This window comes from Mytilus edulis, chromosome 6 (assembly GCF_963676685.1).
Source record: "Mytilus edulis chromosome 6, xbMytEdul2.2, whole genome shotgun sequence".
In the NCBI taxonomy this organism is placed as follows: Eukaryota; Metazoa; Mollusca; class Bivalvia; order Mytilida; family Mytilidae; genus Mytilus; species Mytilus edulis.
This window is the reverse complement of record NC_092349.1, coordinates 32,783,101-32,804,955: the sequence shown is the minus strand read 5'-3', so window position 1 is coordinate 32,804,955 and position 21,855 is coordinate 32,783,101. Positions and strand designations below refer to the sequence as shown.

General features: G+C 32.0%; 1 protein-coding gene across 1 annotated transcript; it reads left to right on the top strand.

The window, feature by feature from the left end:
• The first annotated feature begins 494 nt into the window (after window positions 1-494).
• On the top strand, window positions 495-15,513 carry LOC139527527 (uncharacterized). Its single transcript, XM_071323032.1, has 7 exons — window positions 495-2,324; window positions 5,136-5,165; window positions 5,734-5,802; window positions 6,686-6,830; window positions 7,741-7,840; window positions 8,137-8,221; window positions 14,369-15,513. Exons 1-7 carry the CDS (start codon window positions 2,255-2,257, stop codon window positions 14,821-14,823), a joined length of 954 nt encoding a protein of 317 aa, XP_071179133.1. The 5' UTR covers window positions 495-2,254; the 3' UTR covers window positions 14,824-15,513.
• Window positions 15,514-21,855: the final 6,342 nt, after the last annotated feature.

Here is a 21,855-nt window from a genome sequence, read left to right as displayed (position 1 = left end):
ACAAAAAACTATATGATTCTGAATATGAGAAAAAATAGCGAACATCCTAGATAAAAGGGGATATAAAAAAAGCTCCAGTTTACTTAAAATCGCAAGAACATAGCAATATAGTAACACATGAAAACACAATATATAAGGACTATACATAGTCATTATAGTGTTGTAAATATAAATATAAGAAAATACTATAAATTTACTTCAAATTTAAATGTAACGCGAACGTTGCAACAAACAAGAATATTTAAATGAAGTCATTTAATATTAAGGTATATTTATGTCAACTTCACACACCATACCATAAATACAAATCACCGAATTTTAAACAATAGGTGTACATTGGCAACAAATAGATAAACGAGTGATCAATACTGCTTCTGATCAATTGAATAGATGAATGGATTTCAATTTACAAAAGACCGTTACAATACAAAAACATTAGTATGATTTAAATATTCCGTTCTGCAACACACCTTATGATTATTACGACTATTCTATTTTATCAGTACTGGTAAGTAAATTATGGTATTTTTCAGTATACATTTCGTAATATTTCAAAAAAATAAATGAAAGAAATGAAATTAATTATCAAATGATTTGACCTGTCCCCCGGTAACTTGGACATTCAATTGCTTATTAACAGTGCATTTTTAAGACACATTTGTAAGATTCTTTGATAAGGGAACATTGATGTGGAGCTAAATTGGTCGACAACAATGCACGTTCAGAAATATTCCCTTACATTGTTTGAAGATGAACAACCATATATACTAAAATCATACTCTTTGGTCATTGGTGAACTGAAAACCTTATTCTTGCTCCCTTTTGTATAAAATTTCTGTAAAAATCCGAAGAATAATGTATGGTGTACCGTTAACAAAACCAATATGCTGTGCTATATATGTAGTAGAAATTATATCACGAATAAATAAAAGAACATCTATATCGCTTCCGCATTCATAAGAAATTAAAAAGTTTGAGATGCCAACCTTTCAAAATAAATCAAACAGAATATCAAATTTATCAAGTTCCAAACATTTTGGTCAGTCTGGAGTAAGCCAGGACAGTGACTTAACAATTTAGATATATATGTTTTGCTTGGCTGGACATGACTTATACTTCCTGTATTCGTATCATGAGTATCAAGAAATAAATATGTATGATAATTAGAACAAAATCCACAACGACTTTAAACTGTGACCAGAATAAATACAATGAAATTTTTGTTTTCAAAGAAAGACTTTGAAAAAAAAGAAGGGATACATTAAGGATAATTTCCCTTTTGAAACGACCTTGGTGAATGTAACAAATAATCTTATAGGTAACACTATTCAATACAATGCAACTCACATCATATACAATGTTTTCATTTATTAATATTCAATTATGTGCCGAAAATAAACTGACAATGCCATGGCTATAAATGAAAAGGACAATCAGACAAACAATAGTTCACATGACACAACATAGAAAACAAAAGAAATAACAACAAGGTGCTCCGGAAAGGTAAACATATCCTGTTCCACATGTGGCACCCTTCGTGTAGCTTGTGTTAAAACAAATGCGGTAAATGGTCTGATTCGGTAGGTCACAATCATTAAAAGGAAGGGGATTGAAGTTACGACGTAAGGAACATATCCGATATCATTTGTGAAACGGTTATTCCATAGTGGTCAACGAACTCATGATGGCGTCCATAAAATTTACGAAGATATGAAATGTTTCATTGTATATTTTATTGCAATTTTAAGCGATGTATTGATAAAAATCTTTAATAAGGAACAATAGATAGCAAGTTGTTGTTATGATAGTGTGGGTGTGCCTACATTGATCATTACTTTTCACTAGCAAAACAGGAGCAAAATTTACCACAGGGATAGTCAAACTCATAAATTACAAATAAACTGACCACACCATTGCTAAAAACGAAAAAGACAAACAGACAAATAATAGTACACATGACACAATATGTAAAAATTAAAAACTAAGCAACGCAAACCCTACCAAAACTAGGTGTGATCTGATGTTCTCCGGAATTGTAAGCAAATTTTGCTCCACATGTGACAACCGTGAAGGTTTACTTTTAATAGAGCTAATGAGAGAGTATAAGTTTTAAAGGTGAAGAGGTCAATTACTATTGTTTTCCTGATTCTATTTTTTGTTAGAGATTACAGGTTGATTTTTTTAGAAATAGTATTGTATTTTCCTTCCGAAGTTTTAAAATTCTTTGCTAGAGTTTTTTTCTTAGGAATACAAGATGCCAAGATTGCACAACAAGAATATCAGTTTCCTTGACGAAGCGGACACTATCATACTTGAACAAGAACGTAGGTTCAATGCAGTTTAAGAAAGATATTATTTCCAGCTAAATAACCAATTGATCATTTTGAAAGGTTGTATGTAAATGAAAGAGGGACGAAAGATACCAAAGGGACAGTCAAACTCGTAAATCTAAAACAAACTGACAACGCCATGTCTAAAAATGAAAAAGACAAACAGAAAAACAATAGTACACATGACACAACATAGAAAACTAAAGAATAAACAACACGAACCCCACCAAAAACTAGGGGTGATTTCAGTTGCTCTGGAAGGGTAAGCAGATCAAGCTCCACATGCGGCACCCGTCGTGTTGCTTATGTGATTACAAATCCGGTAAATAGATTGTCTAACTTAGGTACTTGGAAACTATATCAACACATGGAATCCAAATGTATATCGCTATATTATTCAATACAAAGGAATCATTTTATTTTTGACAATCGTTAATCGTAGTAAAGGTGTACGATTTGAAAAGTTGTATAAATCTGTATATATTCAAACAGCAAAATGTTCCTGATGTTCAAATTTTATAATCGATTAAAAAAACTGAGTGAAACGCATGAAATTCAAATCGTTAGATGGTTAGGGAAAAGATGTTTATACAGGGTAAGCTATATCTGATTAACCTGTCATGCGAATCTAACTTCATACGAATTCTCAAAATCCATGATAGTATATTACCATATATTCCTACATGTATGGGACCATCAATCTTCTAATATACAGCGAAAATTCGGTTTCCAAGTTTGCTGATTTTTATTTTATTTTTTACGGATACAAGGACATAAAGCATCCATGCTGAACCTTATTGATAAATGACAGATATGTCCTATTAATAAGAAACAAGTGCTAAAACTGTTTTGAGGCAAATAGTGATGTCAATAAGAACAAAAAATGTCGTCATTACATTCAGAACTTCAGAATCTTAGACTCATATGGTCATCTGAGGTCAAATCGATAGTTAATTATATGGCGTCTGGACTAAATACACACGAAACGAGACTATATATTATCTACCTTATGCTCTGTAAACTGTTTATTCTTGACTTTTGATAGTTTTGATAAATCATTTACATTGTTATAAATCAAATATGAAAATTTGAGTCAAATCGGTGACAATTAATTTGGCAGCTAGTGCCCCTTTAAAGCTAAGGCGTAATAAAGAGATAAAGTAATGTTCATTGGAACATATCTTCCCACAAAGTATCAACAGATAAAAAAAAAACTAAGTCTGAGTCCTTATTGGATAAGAAAATCCAAGTTTTTGAAAATACCAGGACTAAATTTAGTATATACGCCAGACGCGCGTTTTGTCTACAAAAGACTCATCAGTGACTCTCGAATAAAAAAAAAGTTAAAAAGGCCAAATAAAGTACGAAGTTAAAGAGCATTGAGAACCAAAATTCCTAAAAGTTTTGCCAAATACAGCTAAGGTGATATATGCCTGAGGTAGAAAATAGGAAGATAATAGTATTTACATGTTTATACAACGCATCTGTTATTGAACAAAATGCAAGATGATATTTTTCAATGTTCATTTCCTTCGTTCTTTTGTATTTATAGTGATACACCATATACAAAATTTCGATTGTCAAAAATAAAATGACTCCTTTGTATTGAATAACATAGCGATATACATTTGGATTCCATGTGTTGATATAGTTTCCAAGTACCTTAGTTAGACAATCAAAATAATATTATTTTACAAATTATCGTAATATGATTTGCGTCTTTGTTTAATGAACCAAATACAAATATATCGTAACGAGAGCATAAAGCATCCACACAAGACAATATCAAAAAGAAAAATAAAAGGCATCACCAGCTTAAACTTCATTTGCACATTCAGGGTTTATTCAAAATATAGCAATATTCAACAATAAAACTATAAACAACTAACTTAACAAAGTAACATTACAAAACAATAGATATGAATGCGTGTACTGCAACACATAAAGACAACATCATAGGATATATTTTCCATGTGTTGGTCTTAAGTTACTTATCCTAATAATATTTCCATTGACATATCATTGAAATTTTCAAGGCCTACTTCTATATGAACGTATACAATGTGTGAACACATAACTGATAAAATGGGTAAATCGAAGTAATTCACTTTCGCCTGGCCGGTCATTTACTTGTTTTCCCTCCTTTCTGATTTTTGATTTTGATATTAAATGCCAGATGTTCCTATTAAAAGTAAGTTGGGGAATACAACACATGCATGCTGTTAATTTTATTTTTTATGTTGGAGTGAAATTAAATTTTTGTAAAAACTTGACAAAGTCGCCAATTATTTTCAAATTCTATTTTGGCACGAATAGTTGATTTGTTGATATATTGATTTTTCAATTTTTTTAAAATTTCAATTCTTTATCTTCAAATTGAATCTGTGAGCAATAAAACAGACTTCTAGTATTCAAGAACATTAGACTTATATACCGTCTCAAATGTGCTCAAACTTTTTTTGATACAAATAAAACAATGCCAAACATAGGAATATTTATTGGTTTATTGATATTTAGCTTAATTTTCCCCCAACTATGTTTATCAATATGTGTTTCTTTTTATTAAGATTGGAATATGTTAATAAAAATGTTTGAGTGTTATTTAATCAAGACATGTTTCATCTAAAACACATTGCAAAATTATTAACATTCCATTTTATATGTCATTATCTTCATATCTTCATCAGCTGTTCATATTTCAGTAGTATTAATACAATTGAGAAATTTAAGTTGAAGGACCATAAAAATTGTTTAAAAATGAGTAACATGTTGAAAATTGTTTAAGGATGTGTTAAATGCTTTCAGTGCTACGTAATGGCCGCATAAAGTCAACAGGTTTGTATAATCAATTTACTTTCTGATTGCTTATATTAAAATTGAATTCGTTTGAAACAATTCAACATATACAATAGGTAAACAGTTTCTTGACGACTTCGCTATATATCTGCAATACATTTCATACACAAAGAGCCGGTACTATAAAACTATAATATTCAAAACTAACGAACTCATTTATACAATGTATTAGCGTCAATGTAGTCCGTTATAAACACTTGTGTTATTATATTTGATTCCTATTGATAAACAAAATATTTTTAGCGTGATAATCTTAATACATACGTTGTAGGTATACACACAATGATAATTTACCTTATATTCGTATACGCTTATAGAAACTCGGGGATCATTTCTTCATGTTCTTGTTGGACAAGGATTTGAGAGAAGTTATTTAACTGTAAAAGCATAACCAGACAACTTTAATGTTAAGTGTTTGTTGCTTGCGTCTTTTGATGTTTGGGATATACGACTATCTATAATATTGTTCCGTCTTGTTCATTCTTGTACACATTGTATGTTAGCTAATTCGTTTACTTTTTTATTGTTTCAAAAACTTGATTTGAAGGGGCATATAAAATTAGTGATACAATTGTTGACGATAGAAAAATAGCAAGGATTATACCAATATTTGAAGGTATGTAACAAGTATTTCTCTTTTACTTATTTAACATTTTTTAAATTTTAAAGATTACATGAAAATAAGGAGATGTGTTATTATTTCCAATTGGACATCACTCCAAAAGGGTTCATAAAAAGTGAATTGGAACAATTATAGGCAATCGTTTTGCTTTCAAAAATGAAAAACAAACATACCGCAAAGGCTATTAAAGGCCAGGACATGAATAGTTTAAGCAATTCAAATAACAAAATAAAAAAATAATGTCAATTTTTTGCTAATATGTTTCACAACAGGTGTACAACTCAGAAATATGTTGAAACATATCTTAAAGATTCCGAACTATAATACTCGTAAAAGTAATTCTCCTTTGTTTGTCTATTGTTGAAGACTGAATAATTCTTCTTTAAGTTGTTTTCTTTGTCGTGTGGTTGCTTTCTAACTGACTTAGATTTACATGCATGTCATTTATTTGAGAAAATCGACGTCGAATTGAGGAACGGACATCTATTAGAGAACAGACGTCGATTAAAGACCGGACGTCAATTTGAGTCTAATATATATATTTTGAGAAATCTGTTACTTTGTAACATACATACACATGGTTACACAAAAATGTATTTAAAAAAACAATAAACATAAAAGTACAAGAAGACCATTATTCGTAATCAAAAGCATAACTAAAGAATATTGATCGAAATTTCAACTATAAAAATCCTGTTTACATGATTTCAAAGGCGATTCAACACGCCCAAGGTTTGATGTCGTTGCATAATTCCAGAAACACATTCAACATACACACACAAAAGTGTATCAGTTGTCATGAACTTTTTTTTAAAGAATGATGTAATTTTGATTTTTCTATATACTATATTGTTACATGTACATATAAATTACTCAGATAAACATCAGTCTAGGAATCTTATCATTATGGATGATAAAGACAAAATATTACTAGAAGGTGTATATTTCAAACGAAAATGCCTCAGGAAGGCTTTGAATATTTACAGTCCTACTGGATTTCTTCTAGGAACCGTAAAAGAAAGGTATGTTCTATTTTAGTATTAAAATTTATGAAATTAAATCAATACAAAATGATTCATTACAACTCTACAAAAAGATGAACAGGAACAACACTGGGTCGATACCTCTGCTGGTGGACGTTTTGTACCCGGAAGTATCACCAGCCCAGTAGTCAGCACTTCAGTGTTGACCTGAATATCAATTATGTGGTCATTTTTATAAATTTCCTGTTTACAAAACTGAAATTTTCGAAAAACTAAGGATTTTCATATCCCATGCATAGATTACCTTAACCGTATTTGGCACAACATTTTGGAATTTGGGATCCTAAATACTTTTCAACTTTTTTTTTTTTTTGGTTTATAACTATTTTGATATGATCGTCACTGATGAGTTTTATGTAGACGAAACGCGCGTCTGGCGTACTAAATTATAATCCTGGTACCTTTGATAACTGTATTCATTTATCTACTTGACATAAAATAAGGAAATTACAACGGGGTCCATTAGATATCAAAAGCATAAAAAAACATTATTAAAACATAACGTTGTATGTACACGATGGGTTGCGAAATGGATATGTACGAAAATATCCAACATCCCGTTAATGTGAAAGCTATCTAATTGCAAACATTTATGATTTTGAGACTGATTGTAAAAAATACATTTACTTTGTAATTATTGAAATGCTGTCTGGACCTAAACTAAAACAAATCCTACAATACAATTGTCCTGCAGATACATGAGACAGTTAACATATTAAGTTTACGTTTTGACAAGCAATCGAGTATTTTTTCCAAGAGATATATAGATTAGTTAAAATAATTTTGCATAATCTACCTGATATATAACCTTTTCATAGTATGCTGTATAGTTACATGTACTTATTATTTATTCTATTTCTTTTGTTCCTGATTTTTTGTCATCATCTAGATATTTCAAATGGTCTGCAGACTATGATATTCTTGCAGCCAATCAGAAGATCCTTTTTTATGCAAGACAAGAGAAAAACACCAACGACTACAGTATCAAGGTAAATTAAATCTTTTTCACATTAATATTTCTTAAATTTTTAAGAAACTTGTTTTTGAGATTACCAAGTTCCAATATGACGAATAAAGACATATACATGTGAGGAAAAATATTTCTTAATAGTCCTAGAACCCTTATATATTTTGTACGAGCTCCGATATAATATACCATGCATATCACACCACATATGAAATTGATATTCTTCATGAAGTATACAACTGTATTTATACAAACAGAGTTCGCCTGTTTATATGTAAGACTAGACACATACTTTCATTTGCTCATTAATTTTTAAAGTTTACACAGAAGGCTGATAAGGAATTAATAGCTAAGATGACAAAGTCACCCTCTTCACCTGGACACATCTGGTACACTATAACTTGTAAGTATATCTGACATTTAATCATAAGCGAGAATCAGCAAACAAAACAATGATTTTGAAAAAAAAAGAAAATTAATGGTTACGTATGGTAGATATAAAAATGTTTACACAAGTAAATTTCTTGCACCGGGTTTTTATTAATCTATCTGCGCTTTTTTTACCGTTTCTGTAAAAAGAAAAATATCAAAATACCGAACTCTAAACCACTGAGATATGACAAGATCCAATCTCAAGCCCATGAAAGTTCGAACGTAGTCATTTTATTTAAATCTTTATATCTTTCAATTTTTTTTTGTGAAAGCTCAAATAATGATAATGATAACATTATCTACACACACACATATAAATGTCAGTATAACGTCAAATCATAATGAAGTTTTAATGTTTAAAATAAAATAGTCATTTAAACAATTGCTTTATCAAAATTAAAGCCAATACAAGACAAGTATTTGGCGTGTCGAGCAATACATTGTTGTTTCCGTTGCCTCTGATCATATATCAATGTTCATGGTCAGATCTAGACATAAAGCATATTTGGAAGACCCACTGTAAAATGGATACTTACACTAATGTTTGACGACATATACCTGATTTATTCAGAATGGAGTTTTGAAAGATGTATTATTTTTTTTTATAATTCGATTACATGTGTCAAAGGTAACGTGTTACCTTTTTTTCTGACAGATTGAAGCAAAACAACAAAGCTAAAACAAAACACAAGTGTGATCAAAACATGTATGCCGGAAACGACGGAAGACAAAAAACACCAACAAATGACCAAGAACGTAAAGCTAAGATCCATATAACGAAAGACCCTTATTCAGAATAATTCCAATACCTTTAAAACATACATGTCGACTAGTAGAGAAACAAAATGACCAAAAAAATTCTACCAATGTGCTTCATGTGAAAAAAAGAACGCATAGGCATTTATTATTGTATTAATAACGTATCCCCGGCTTAGTATATATCTAGGATTTTGATTGGTTAACGCACGTCGTTACAAAACCCATAGCACCTGTATGTTGCTAACCCATATCCCCCGACGTTGCTAACCATTATCCCGGAGAACTTCACGCAAGTTTTTCTTAGTTCCATGATTGCTCCTTGTGAAATATTGAACTCCGTAGATCATCCATGATGTTTGTAATTGAATATTTAATTCATTAACGATTTTGTCCTATTACGCCGATCATTTACATTCATTTCATTAAATGCATCACTTGACTGCCACATTTTCAAGGAATGGAACTACTGACCTAGCTATGCAAATGACCCACGTCCACGTCCAAGCATCTATGACGTAACTCTCACAATATTGAGCGCCCAATCCAGTTTCTCGGTTTCCGTACAAAAAACGTCTTATATTTGACTACCGGTAGGGTTCTAACAAAGGTAGTACCCTACACCGTTTTACCAAAGGTAGTACCCTACACCGTTCTACCAAAGGTACCCTACACCCCGTAAAAATATGTAATTTTTCCAAATTTCAATAAAACTTTTTTAGATAATGAAAAAAACGTTGTTTCTACGTTACAATTTGTACCCGAATTTCCAAAAAAAATCGCCCGATTCGGAATAAGACTGGGGGTAAATTCGTCATATACGTTCATATCCGTAGATATGATTATTTTAACACCCTTCAGTACCCTGCTACACATCAAGGTGTACTGGGGTACTTCAGGGTGTTAAAATATCCATATATACGGATATGAACGTAGATACCTAAGTATATTGACGACAAAATACTAAAAATATTAGTGGTTTATCAATACATGTATTAATGGCAAAATAAAAACATATGGTAATATATTAGAAAAGGTATCATTGCTCATGTGAAATCTATCTACCAAATATCAAAAATCACAACAATTAGTTGCCGGCAGAAGACAAATACAGTTCACAATTATGTAAGAAACAAACAATAGTTTACACATAATAACTAATTAAACACTTACAAACTAATAGACTACCAAAACATTCAAATTATTCAATCTGCACCATGGTAAAGTGTGAATGGAAAGGACAATATGCGTCAAGTGAGTCCTAATCAATTTGGACGATAACTTCTTATCCATTGTTATCAGAAACCCATAAACTCATACATTAAAAAGCCAGGTGATATTGGAATTAATATTCACAGAAATGAACAGTTAAAGATTTGAATTGTTTTAGCTCTTAAATTACCTTTTTTATTTTTTGGTCAATACTAGTAAAGGGTAATTCTTTCTGCGTATCGATAATTAAACGTTCTTTTTCAGTCGAATACATTTTTTAAAAAAGTAATAAAGGGATGCACTCTTACAAATTGAAGTGTATTAAGTGTGAAGGAAGGAAGTTTTTCTATGACGCTGGAAAAAAAAAAGAATTCGTCTATATATAATGTCTTTTTAATATTCTAAAATATATGACTAGGCAACGCTTTTTTTGTGTTGTTATTGTTGTTAAAAAAAATCTCACTGGACAAGGCAACACGAGTGCTCTGTGTAATTTGCACCGATTTTAAAGACGAAATAAAAAACGGAGGCTTTTAACATTGCAATAGTCTATGTTAAGGAATATATCAAAGAAGTATGAATAATCAATACAGGTACAGCTTTCTTGATATAGCTGTGTTGTTATTGACAACACACATATTTGGTTGGTTTGAACTTTTATTTAACAGACAGTCGCCACTCCGAAAACGGCATCTCTTGTTTTCTTCCCCCATCTTTGTTAATTTAAAAACAGAGAGTTTCCTTCGAAGGTTGCAAAGAAGATCGAAAAGAAGTCTAAAACAGTTTTTAATAAAATTTTCAACGAAAATATATATATATGAATATATAAGTACGTCTGAGTCAGTGACAACTCTACAACAGATGTATCCATTGGATGTCCATCAATGATGGTGATACATGACTGTGTACATAATGTTAATACAATTCGGTTATCGTATTCATATGTGGCATAACGTTTGTGCCTTTTGGCCATCGTATGTGACGTCATTTTATTTAATTGCGTTGACGCCTGGACTGATTCGGGTGTGTCTATTCTGTGTTGGACTTAGTATTATATATTCGGGTTTAGTTTTCTGTTATTAGTTAATACTTCAGTATTATTATGTAAACCTCTTTCATATTCATTTGATAAAATTTACTGTTTGCAATAGCATGAATTGTTCTATATAATAATGATATTTTTATCCCGAACATTAAGAAAAATGCAGTATTTGGCAAACACTTTTCAACTTTTCAACTTTTGATCTTCAGTGCTGTACAACTTTGAACTTTTTTCACTGTAGATCTTTTATATCTGGGCGTCACTGGCGAGTCTTGTGTGGATGAGGTGCGTTTTTTGGCGTATTGAATTTTAAACTGATGCTTTTTGTTATCTATCAATCATGTTTTTTCTTTGTCTAATATGTATTTATTTGAATTGTAGTCCTGCAATATTATGTTATCATTTCAATGCTATATTTAACTTTACCGTTAAAGTGCGAGTTTTGGCATGCCACAAAACCAGGTTCAAACCACCATTTTTATTCCCCTTTAAAAATGTCCTGTACCAAGTCAGGAAGATGGCCATTGTTATATTAATGTTCGTTTCTGTGTGTGTTGTATTTTAATGTTGTGTCGTTTGTTTTTCTCTTATTTTTGAGATATTAAGATAAGACGTGGCACGGTACTTGTCTATCCCAAATTCATGTAAAAACCATTCGGTTTTGATGTTATTTTGTTATTCTCATGGTATTTTGTCTGATGCTTGGTCTGTTTCTGTGTGTGTTGCGTTTCGGTGTTGTGTCGTAGTTCTCCTCTTATATTTAATGCGTTTCCCTCGATTTTAGTTTGTTACCCCGATTTTGTTTTTCGTCCATGGATTTATGAGTTTTGAACAGCGGTCAACTACTGTTGCCTTTATTTACTAAACATCAACCCAACAATATTAATGTTAGATATGTAAATTTGCTTTCGCAAATTTTTGGTTCTTCCTTCGCCAGGATTCGAACCCATGCTACTGTGATATCGTGACACCAAATCGCCTGCACTGAACGACCATCTGGGCTCTAAAATAGATCTTTCGCTGGCCATAAGTTACCTTTCCTCGTCAGTTTTAATCTAGCGGCGTAGTACAGTACATAATATATCAGGCATGAAGATGTTATTGTTACAGTTATTTTATTGTTATATATATATATAGCCCAGGTGGTCGTGTGGTCTAGAGGGACGGCTGAAGTGCAGACGATTTGGTGTTTTGATATCACAGTAGCATGGGTTCGAATCCCGGCGAGGGAAAAACCAAAAAAATGCAAAAGCAAATTTACAAATCTAACATTGTTGGGTTGATGTTTAGACGAGTTGTATATATATATATATATATATATATTTACAAGTCGTTTAAACATCAACCCAACGATGTTAAATCTGTAAATTTGCTTTCGTAATTTTTTTGTTCTTCCCTCGCCGTGTTCGTACCCATGCTACTGAGATATCGTGACACCAAATCGCCTGCAATGCAACAGTCCTTCTAGACTACACGACCACCTGGGCTTCATATATACATACATATGGAAAAAAGTATTGCAACACCAAATTGAAATTGAAATTAACAACACACTCCTTATTTTTTTGTGATATACTTTAGTAAAATATAATAAGTTAAACGTTATTCAAGTATCTGAGTTTAATCAATACATATCGACTCGACAAGTTCTTATCTGTACATGCAGCTACTGTACCTGTAAACAGCAAAACATATGTTTTTATCCTCATTGTTTTCAACACTTTAAATGACCAAGTTTTTAAAGTTATGTGATTGACACCTTGTAATGGATCCTCGACAACTCTTAACTGCAACAAGATGGCAGATTATCAGCATGAGAGAAGCAGGGATGTCACTGTAACAACTGCACGTATTTTTAGTCATCACCATTTCACTGTAAGTCGTTTTGAGAATAAAATTCAGGCCATAAACGATGTTGAAGACATTCCGATATAACGAAGACCCCCTATACCATTTGCTCTGGAAAATCGTAAAAAGAGAGTGGTGGGTGTACTGGAGCCTTTTACAAGAACTGTTCGAGATTGACTCATCGCTACTAGTTATCGTGCGATAAGACCATTTCAGAGATCTTTGCCTACGAAAAGACACACAGTTGTCCGTGTCAAATATAGTGCAGAGCTCGCATAATGGAAAATTAGCATCGTGGAGGAAGATCCATTGTTTCAATAGAATTCGGTTCATCTTCCCTGCTCCGATCATAGCCTGGATTTGAACCATATCGAGTATATATGGGATACTATTGGGTGGAAAGTGCGCGAAAGGACACCCAGTTCAAACACATCATGAAATAAACCATGCCCTTCATGATAAATGGTTGCCGCTACCTTAGCAACAGACTAGACGATGTATTGCAGTGGAAGGTTGACCATTAGTTAATGAATGACAGAATTATCATTGTATACACGTAGATGAAAATAAAATAAATACAGATATTTTCGAGTTGCATGTTGGTTTCATTGGTTAAATCAATTGGAGTTCTCTCAACTCCCTTGTCTGTATTTGAATGCTATCTGAATGGTATCTCTGTTGTCGAAGGAAACTAGAGTTACCAAAGACATCCACCAAGAAATATTGCAATCGTTTGTTTACTAATATAAATTTAAGCACACCTCCTACGAAAGAAGTTCTGTTTAGGAACATTATAGTTTACAGGCTACTAAGACCATGTTTTATGCGAAATCCTTGCTGGACGTCTAGTAAACATTTCAGATAAGCCCGTGGCTTGGGACATTTTCGCTTAATGGATTATGTGACTGTTTTGCTTTATAATAACGACCTTAGTGAGACTTTGAGATAAGATAGATACATACATGAGCGTTTCATCTTCTAGGTTTTTATGTGTGAGGGTAGTGAACTTAAAGAAATAAAACCATTTCCATTCTTTTCAAAATTTCGATCATATCAACGTTAAACATAACATGTATTTTATAAAAGTTTGAAATTAATGCAAGTTCAAGAAAATAGAATAAGCGGGAGTGCTGTCGATAGAAACAATACAACACACACATATATTTAAAAAAAAATGATTGACCATAGTTTACTTCTTTTAGTATAAAAAAAAAATTACATTATTTATAAAAAATATGTGAAAATATGTCTTTTTTTCAGACCTAAAGCATATTCCAACACTGCAAAAGATCTTCATACTGTGTGAAGTTCTATCATTTCACCAGAAAGAATCAAGTAGTTTCGTATCTTACGTATCCAGTAAGATAGAAGACACAATATGCTGTCCGTTGTACTACGACTGCAAGATTAAGTTCTTTATTCTATGTCTACTGTTTCCTTTAGTTATTGTTGTATATCTCATATTCATACTCATGTTTGTATCATATTTCATTGGTACTTTGTTTACGTTATTGATTGTCAAATATGTCGATAATGATACCGACTTATCATGTGCTTTTACCTGGCCGTGTAGACTGTGTAAAAATGATCACAGAGGCTCAGAATATTGCCCGTGTTATAGACACACAAGCTATTATTGGCAAATCATTACGGCTGTAATAGTAATATTAACAATTCATATATTTTTATTTATATGGATCTTGGCTGTATACTAGCCTTGATTATTTGTAATATCTTCAATTTTTCACTTATTCTTACAACATTTGTATAAACTTCAAGATTATAAAAAACCGTTTTTTTTCTAAAGTGAACATTGATTGGTTAAATATTTCTCAGTGTGTTTGAATTTGTTTGATAGCCTTTTGGTCATGACTGTTTGTCTCTAATATTTAATTAACTGTGCATTTGTATTCAGATATCGCAGATCAAATTTATTCGTTCTTTGTGTAATCATACGTTTGTTGATTGAGTTAAGTCTGCTAATTGATATTTTATCGTATGTTTTATATGTTGTGATGTTATGCTATTGTTTCAGAAAAAGGGAGAAGGTTTGGGCCCATTAAAACGTTTAATCCCGCTGCAAATGTTTGCACCTGTCCTAAGTCAGGAATCTGATGTACAGTAGTTGTCGTTTGTTTATGTAATATATACGTGTTTCTCGTTTCTCGTTTTGTTTATATAGATTAGACCGTTGGTTTTCCCGTTTGAATGGTTTTACACTAGTAATTTTGGGGCCCTTTATAGCTTGTTGTTCGGTGTGAGCCAAGGCTCCGTGTTGAAGGCCGTACTTTAACCTATAATGGTTTAATTTTTAAATTGTTATTTGGATGGAGAGTTGTCTCATTGGCACTCACACCACATCTTCCTATATCTATATATGGTGGATTTTATATTTATATCTACTTTTTTGTTTGGAATTGAAACTGCTACATTTGTTCTATTGTTTCGCCTATTAACGGAGAAAGTAATACACCATGTATTGAATATCGAGCTCATTTATCGGCATTTTCTGTAACTGTCTATTGACATATTTGATGCATAGATAAAAAAAATACAGATTAATTTGAAAACAAAATATGATTATCACATATTTTAAAAGAACCAAATCATAACTGTACTGTATAGCTTCCAATACTTACCAAGTAAACATTATCATGCACACAGTATGTATGAAATATATGGGTTTATATAGTTACGTTACTCTATCCTGGTAAAGACCAGTAGTTATTTCTACTCTACTGTGATAAAGTTATTCCAATGATGTTTTTTTTAACCACAAGGAGCACATTCCGCACAATAAAAGATTAAACGTATACTTTAAAAACAAATAATTATAACTGAAGGCAGATAACTGGACAATCAAAAGTTAAAACAAGTTCTCAATCAATTACAGATACTGTAGATGCAAATAATATTGATATATATAATAGGTTTATTGTATATTGTGGCGTAAAGTCACTGTAGACATTGTGATTCATAACAATTGATTTGTATCTGAGCCTGAGGACAATGTTATTCAACATTTCAAACGAAAGCAACGTAATTGTGAAACAATCTATCAATCAAAATATAAAGATTTAAACTTTTTATGAAAAATTTGAGAGTATGATAAAGACAGCAACTAGTGAAAATCGTACGCTGATATCGGAAAAAGCATACAGTTTAAAATTATTTGTTATGATTTCAATTTTTACATCACAGCTCCATTGTTCAACCGAGGGTAATCTTAGCCGGATCACTCCTACCAGATCACCCAAGTAGGAGTTTCATTGTACTGCACATGGTGCATGCTTTCCTTTTTTCTATTACGTTTTGTCGGGAATGTTGAATCCACAATAACTTAGAAACATTCATACGCTTGCATGTTTTCCCACTGTATTTCTGTACGTTCATCCGGTTGTCCATTCATTCGTCAGTTCGTCTATCTCAGGAACTACATTACAAGGATTTCTGAAAATTAGTTTCAGAGTTTATACAAGTCAAGTATCCCGTATGATGCGTTTTCAGATTCATCACTCAACAACTTCCTGTGTATCGAAATATTTCGGAGGGGGTATCGTTAGTGAGCAGAAGCTCACAGTCTCACTTGGTGTACACGCCTTTGAAGTTTTCTTTTTAATCTCCTACTTAAATCGCCTTAAGAGGTTAAAAACACTCATCTTTCAAGTGAAAAGGGATTGGATTTAACTCGACTCATACGACACAAAAAATAAAAAGTCATATTTATACTCTCTTAGCGTAAATTACCAAACAAAGGTAAAGCTATTTATCCTGATTAAAAGTAGCTTCTCGCAATTTGACTGACTGATATAGTCCTATAATAAATTTATGTACAATTTTTTTTACGTCAATAGGAACCATCTCCCTTATTTAAAACGTCAATTGGAATTATCTCCCTTATAACATTGACCTAATGAAATAAAAAAAAAAGAAGCTTTATCATGTTTATAGTCCTAATATTTTTAATTTTCAGTTTTAGATTATCTTTCTAAAATATATTTGGTTGATATTGTCCATATATTGAACTTGAATATAATAATATGTAATATGAAATGATCAGGATAAATTCGTAACACAGTGTTCAATTGTCCCAATACAGAATTTATTGGGTCAATACAATTCATATCGGGTTTGGCTTCGTATAAGGACAATTGCACACTGTGTAACGTATAGTATTTTACTGGGTAAATTACAATCAAAAGGCGTAGATAAATCCAGGTCTTGATACGGGAGCGAATGCGAATACTATGTACATGTACTTTCGACGACAGAAACGTCAGTCGTGTTTTGACACATATGTATAACCATTTCAGGCAAATGGCACTTGATGCAGATATACAATGATTGGGTATGGTTTAAATTGAATGGTTGTGAAAATCGCGCGAAAAAAGATAATTATAATCAATACAGATGTTTTTATATGGTAGCTTTACACTTGAATTTTCCCAAATTAAATTTAGTCGCATCATGCCGATCAAGTTTGATTATATCATTATTTATCTAGTAGAAAGGTTAAAGTTTTCTTTTGCGCATGTATGGACGTAAAACGGAAAACATAAACATAGTTGGTATATGAAAATTGAAGTAATGAATTATTTGAACAATTGTGCCGATATAAAGGGTACACACGAAATTTTGTTTGATCATACTATTGATATAAGTGTTATGGTCTGATGGAGGCTAAATGCAATTATCCTATTAAGCTATTTTCACTGTTATTTCTGCGAATTGGGGGCTTTTAATAATAAATTGTTACCAATGTCAAAATAAGGGTATGTGGTAGGATTGCTAGTGAGATAATTTACACCAAAGTTAAAATGAGGTGGATGTAGTAAAGCATGTATATGCCTTCAAAAAGGAGACAAAACGTATCGTATCGTCGGCTATAAACGACCCAAATTTGAAAAATATGAAACAATTAAATCAATCGCCTTATTAATAAAATAAACTTCACTCCTTTAGATCAAATGTTTAAAAAACTGACCTTCCACCGCAAAATCCCTAAATGAGCTCCTGTTATCTATGTTTCATTTCGAATTTTATTGTTAATTTGATTTTAAATGGCTAACCAGTTTCAACTGGCAAAGTATTGATTCAATCTGAGACTGAAAAACATCAAATAAGAGTGAAAATTTAGTCAAGGTGATCTTTAATATCAAATGAATACTAACAAACTTCAGGAGTCAATTCATAAATCAGAAAGAAAGAAAAATGACCATGTCTTAAAAACAAACGAGTGAAAAAAAAATAACACAGAAATTAAAAACAATAGAACAACACAAAGCCCATTCAACAGCTAGTGCTCTGGAAAATCAGGAGTTCATACGTAAGTTTTTTTTTGTTATATTAAAGATAACCCTAAAAAAAAAATGTAATCCTACCAAAATTAAAACTCAATTGTTGAACACTAAAAGGTCTTTTCACATCAATGTTCAAAGTTATTAAAAAAGAACCTAGTTCCTGTGTACTCAAAGTTGAAATTGGCTTCTAATCATACGTATCTTCATATACTGATTCAAGATATGTAGTTGCTGTATACGTTTGAGTGAAATATGGGAGATACTATGCTATTTTTGGTCAAATAAATGTTAATTCCGGTCTCATCAGATAGCTTCGTTCACACTGAAAAAATAGTTTCTATATAAGTTAAAATTTATAACAGGAGATAATTGACCACTTTTACTTGATCGAAAGTTACATGTGGTCATTACAATAAAGCAAATATTTTGCACTAGTTCATTTATATATGTATCTTCAAAAGTGTTTGCGGAAATGCAAAAAAGCAGTAGTCAAAATTTAGAACTTGACCTTTGACTTTAACCAAATTTTCTAAGTTAAGACCAAGGTGCCTCAAGTAAAAACATTCCAGGGTTATACGATTAACGGATGATAAGTTAATAACACATACTGACTAATTTATTTCGTAAATATAGATAGCTCATATCAAATTTTATCGAATCCCATTTTTATCTGATGATGTAACGAACAATTTGTAAAAGAATTTTTGTCGATATCGTTTTTTTTTGTTACGAAGAAGATTTACACATATCATAAACAGTGAATAGGGAGATAACTCTTACAAAGAAAATGGGTTGGCCTAGCATAGATATTCTTCATCTAACTTTAAAAACAGTTCGATTCGTTTTACTGTAGAACTTATTAGATAATGAAAAATCGAAAAAAAAATTAAGTTGGTCATTGATATAATTTCCGAGTTCCAGACATTTGAAAATGAAAATGAAACACTACAATGTACATAGACATAAAGTCAATTTTAAACCAAAAATAAGTAATTTCAAGCTTAGTTAATCTGCAGTTTTAACCAACCTACAAATTTTCGTCACCGAACTCCCTGTTGCTATATCAGCTGTTGAAAGGGTGTCGCAGACGGGAAAAGAGAGTAAATAAAAAGGATTACACAACGTTAAGGCTATATCACTCTTATTGCTTTTTAGGTGATTATACGATATGAATTAAACTTAGTGAACGGAAACTAAAAATGGTTCAACTTTTTTAATTTGTTATAGAGCTTATTACCCCCAGAACGGTAAAAATTACGTAAATTAAAACAAGAACTGTGTGTTTTTTTGTTGTTGTAATCAGCCGTTTTGTCTTCTAAAATTTGGTTGAAGCAAACTAAAGTTAGAGAACGGAAATCAATTTGAACGGTACGACGGACGGACAGACGGACATGTGTTAAACTCAATACCACCTCCGATACAGCGGTTGTATACAAAACACAACAGTAAACCGCTTTCATTTCCCCGATAGTTGCAGGAGGTCATGCATTTAAAATATATAAAATTAGCATAATGGCACATAAACATAACACATACATTCGCAAATTTTTGGTTCTTCCCTCGCCGGGATTCGAACCCATGCTACTGTGATATCGTGACACCAAATCGCCTGCACTGCAGCCGTCCCGCTAGACCACATGACCACCTGGGCTCTCAAAAAAAGAGCTTTCGGTGGCCATATGTTACCTTTCCACGTCAGTTTTAATCTAGCGGCGTACTACAGTACATGATATATAAGGCATGAAGATGTTATTGTTACATATCAGCTAAATTATCTATAGTAAAGGATCCTACAAATTAATGTAAGATACAGTCACATATATATATACAAACAAAAATTCTTTTCAAGCGGTGTACAGAATTATATATTAAAAATTAAATACACGAAAAGAGTTTTAAAAGCAGCATTGTCTAGCGCTTTCATCCATCTTGGGATTTTTCAAGACTATGCACGTCGTTATGAACGTCGTTATGGGGAACACATAATGTGTTCCCCATAACGACGTTCATATATTGATAGTTTTCTGAGTTCAAAACATTTATTCTAAATTGCAACACTTTTAAATGCCTCTAAGTTTTCTTGTGCTTAACTTTTCAAAATTTTGACAACTTATTATTATATTATCATTAAATTCTTTTCTAAAAATTTATAAAGGGGAAACTGACATTTATGGTATAGTGCCAGTGAGATAACAGTCTAGAAACTTATCACCAGAGTCCAAGTCTCTGTTAGCAGTGACAGTATTTACAAGTGTTTTTACATACATCAACAAGCAATACATTCCATTGTTTTAAGGCAAATGAGGAAAATAAGAGTAACAATTGCTTTTGCCTTACAAGTTACTACATGCACAAGAGAATATTAGAAATTATAATATATAAGTAAATATCGGAGGCAAAAAAGACAGGACTTGGCCACTGGAATTTTAGTGAAGTATGCCCTTACTAATCCTTAGAGCAGCTGCTGAAACTAGAAAATATGATGTTGATGATTTGACCCGGCCCACCAATCGCCATTTTAGCATTACATTATTGTCAATTGTTATCTGCTCTATTTGTTCCAACCTGTTATGAGAGTCAAAATGTATATCTAGGGTGGGAATTGAACACATGTACATTCGTTTACTTTATTGTTCTTTGTGTACATAACATTTACATGTACATGAAATATATCAAATGCAAAAAATGCTGTAATGTATCATTACACCCTCATTAGTTAAGGATTTAAGTAAAGGAAGTCCCTGCACCTACCAAGAAGTATTTCTTGGGTAAGGTTATTATATAACACGGAAAATTAAGTAACATCAACGTGCAATTCAGGTAGACAAACTTCCAAACATAAATAATCTACCACGTGTTTGTCTGCTGTGCTTGAATTCAAACGACCCATCAGGCTTATTTACACGAATTTTTGCTCAAGCAGACAATTACATATGTCCGTTTACCTAATGGGGTCTGTTAAGAATGGATTTGCTGTTATAAATTGTGTATGCATGGACATACAAGGAAGATAACATTGATTTTTACCGTAACTTTTGAATGCACAACATTTCCAAGGTATCCCCATGCACAAAACACATTGCTACTTTGTAACGACGGCTGGTAACGTGTAGCCACTTTCTACATTGTTTTAACGGCAAATGTAATTGAATAATCTTCAAAGATCAATAATAAAATTGCTACTAAATGATTGGATACGAATTTGTGTCAGATTATAAATAGGTGAACAAATGTAAACATTGAAATCCGCCATCTTGACGTAGGAAAAAAAAACAATTCTCAGTCTTGGATTAAAGGACATTGCGCACATTGCCAGCGTATCATGCAGAAACAGTCATCTGCAAATTTATCTTCCAATTTGTGTTTTACACTTACTTTTCTATGTTTTAGTTTATTTAGCGTTTTAATTTACTACAGAATGGGACATCGTTCTCAAAGATGCCGTAG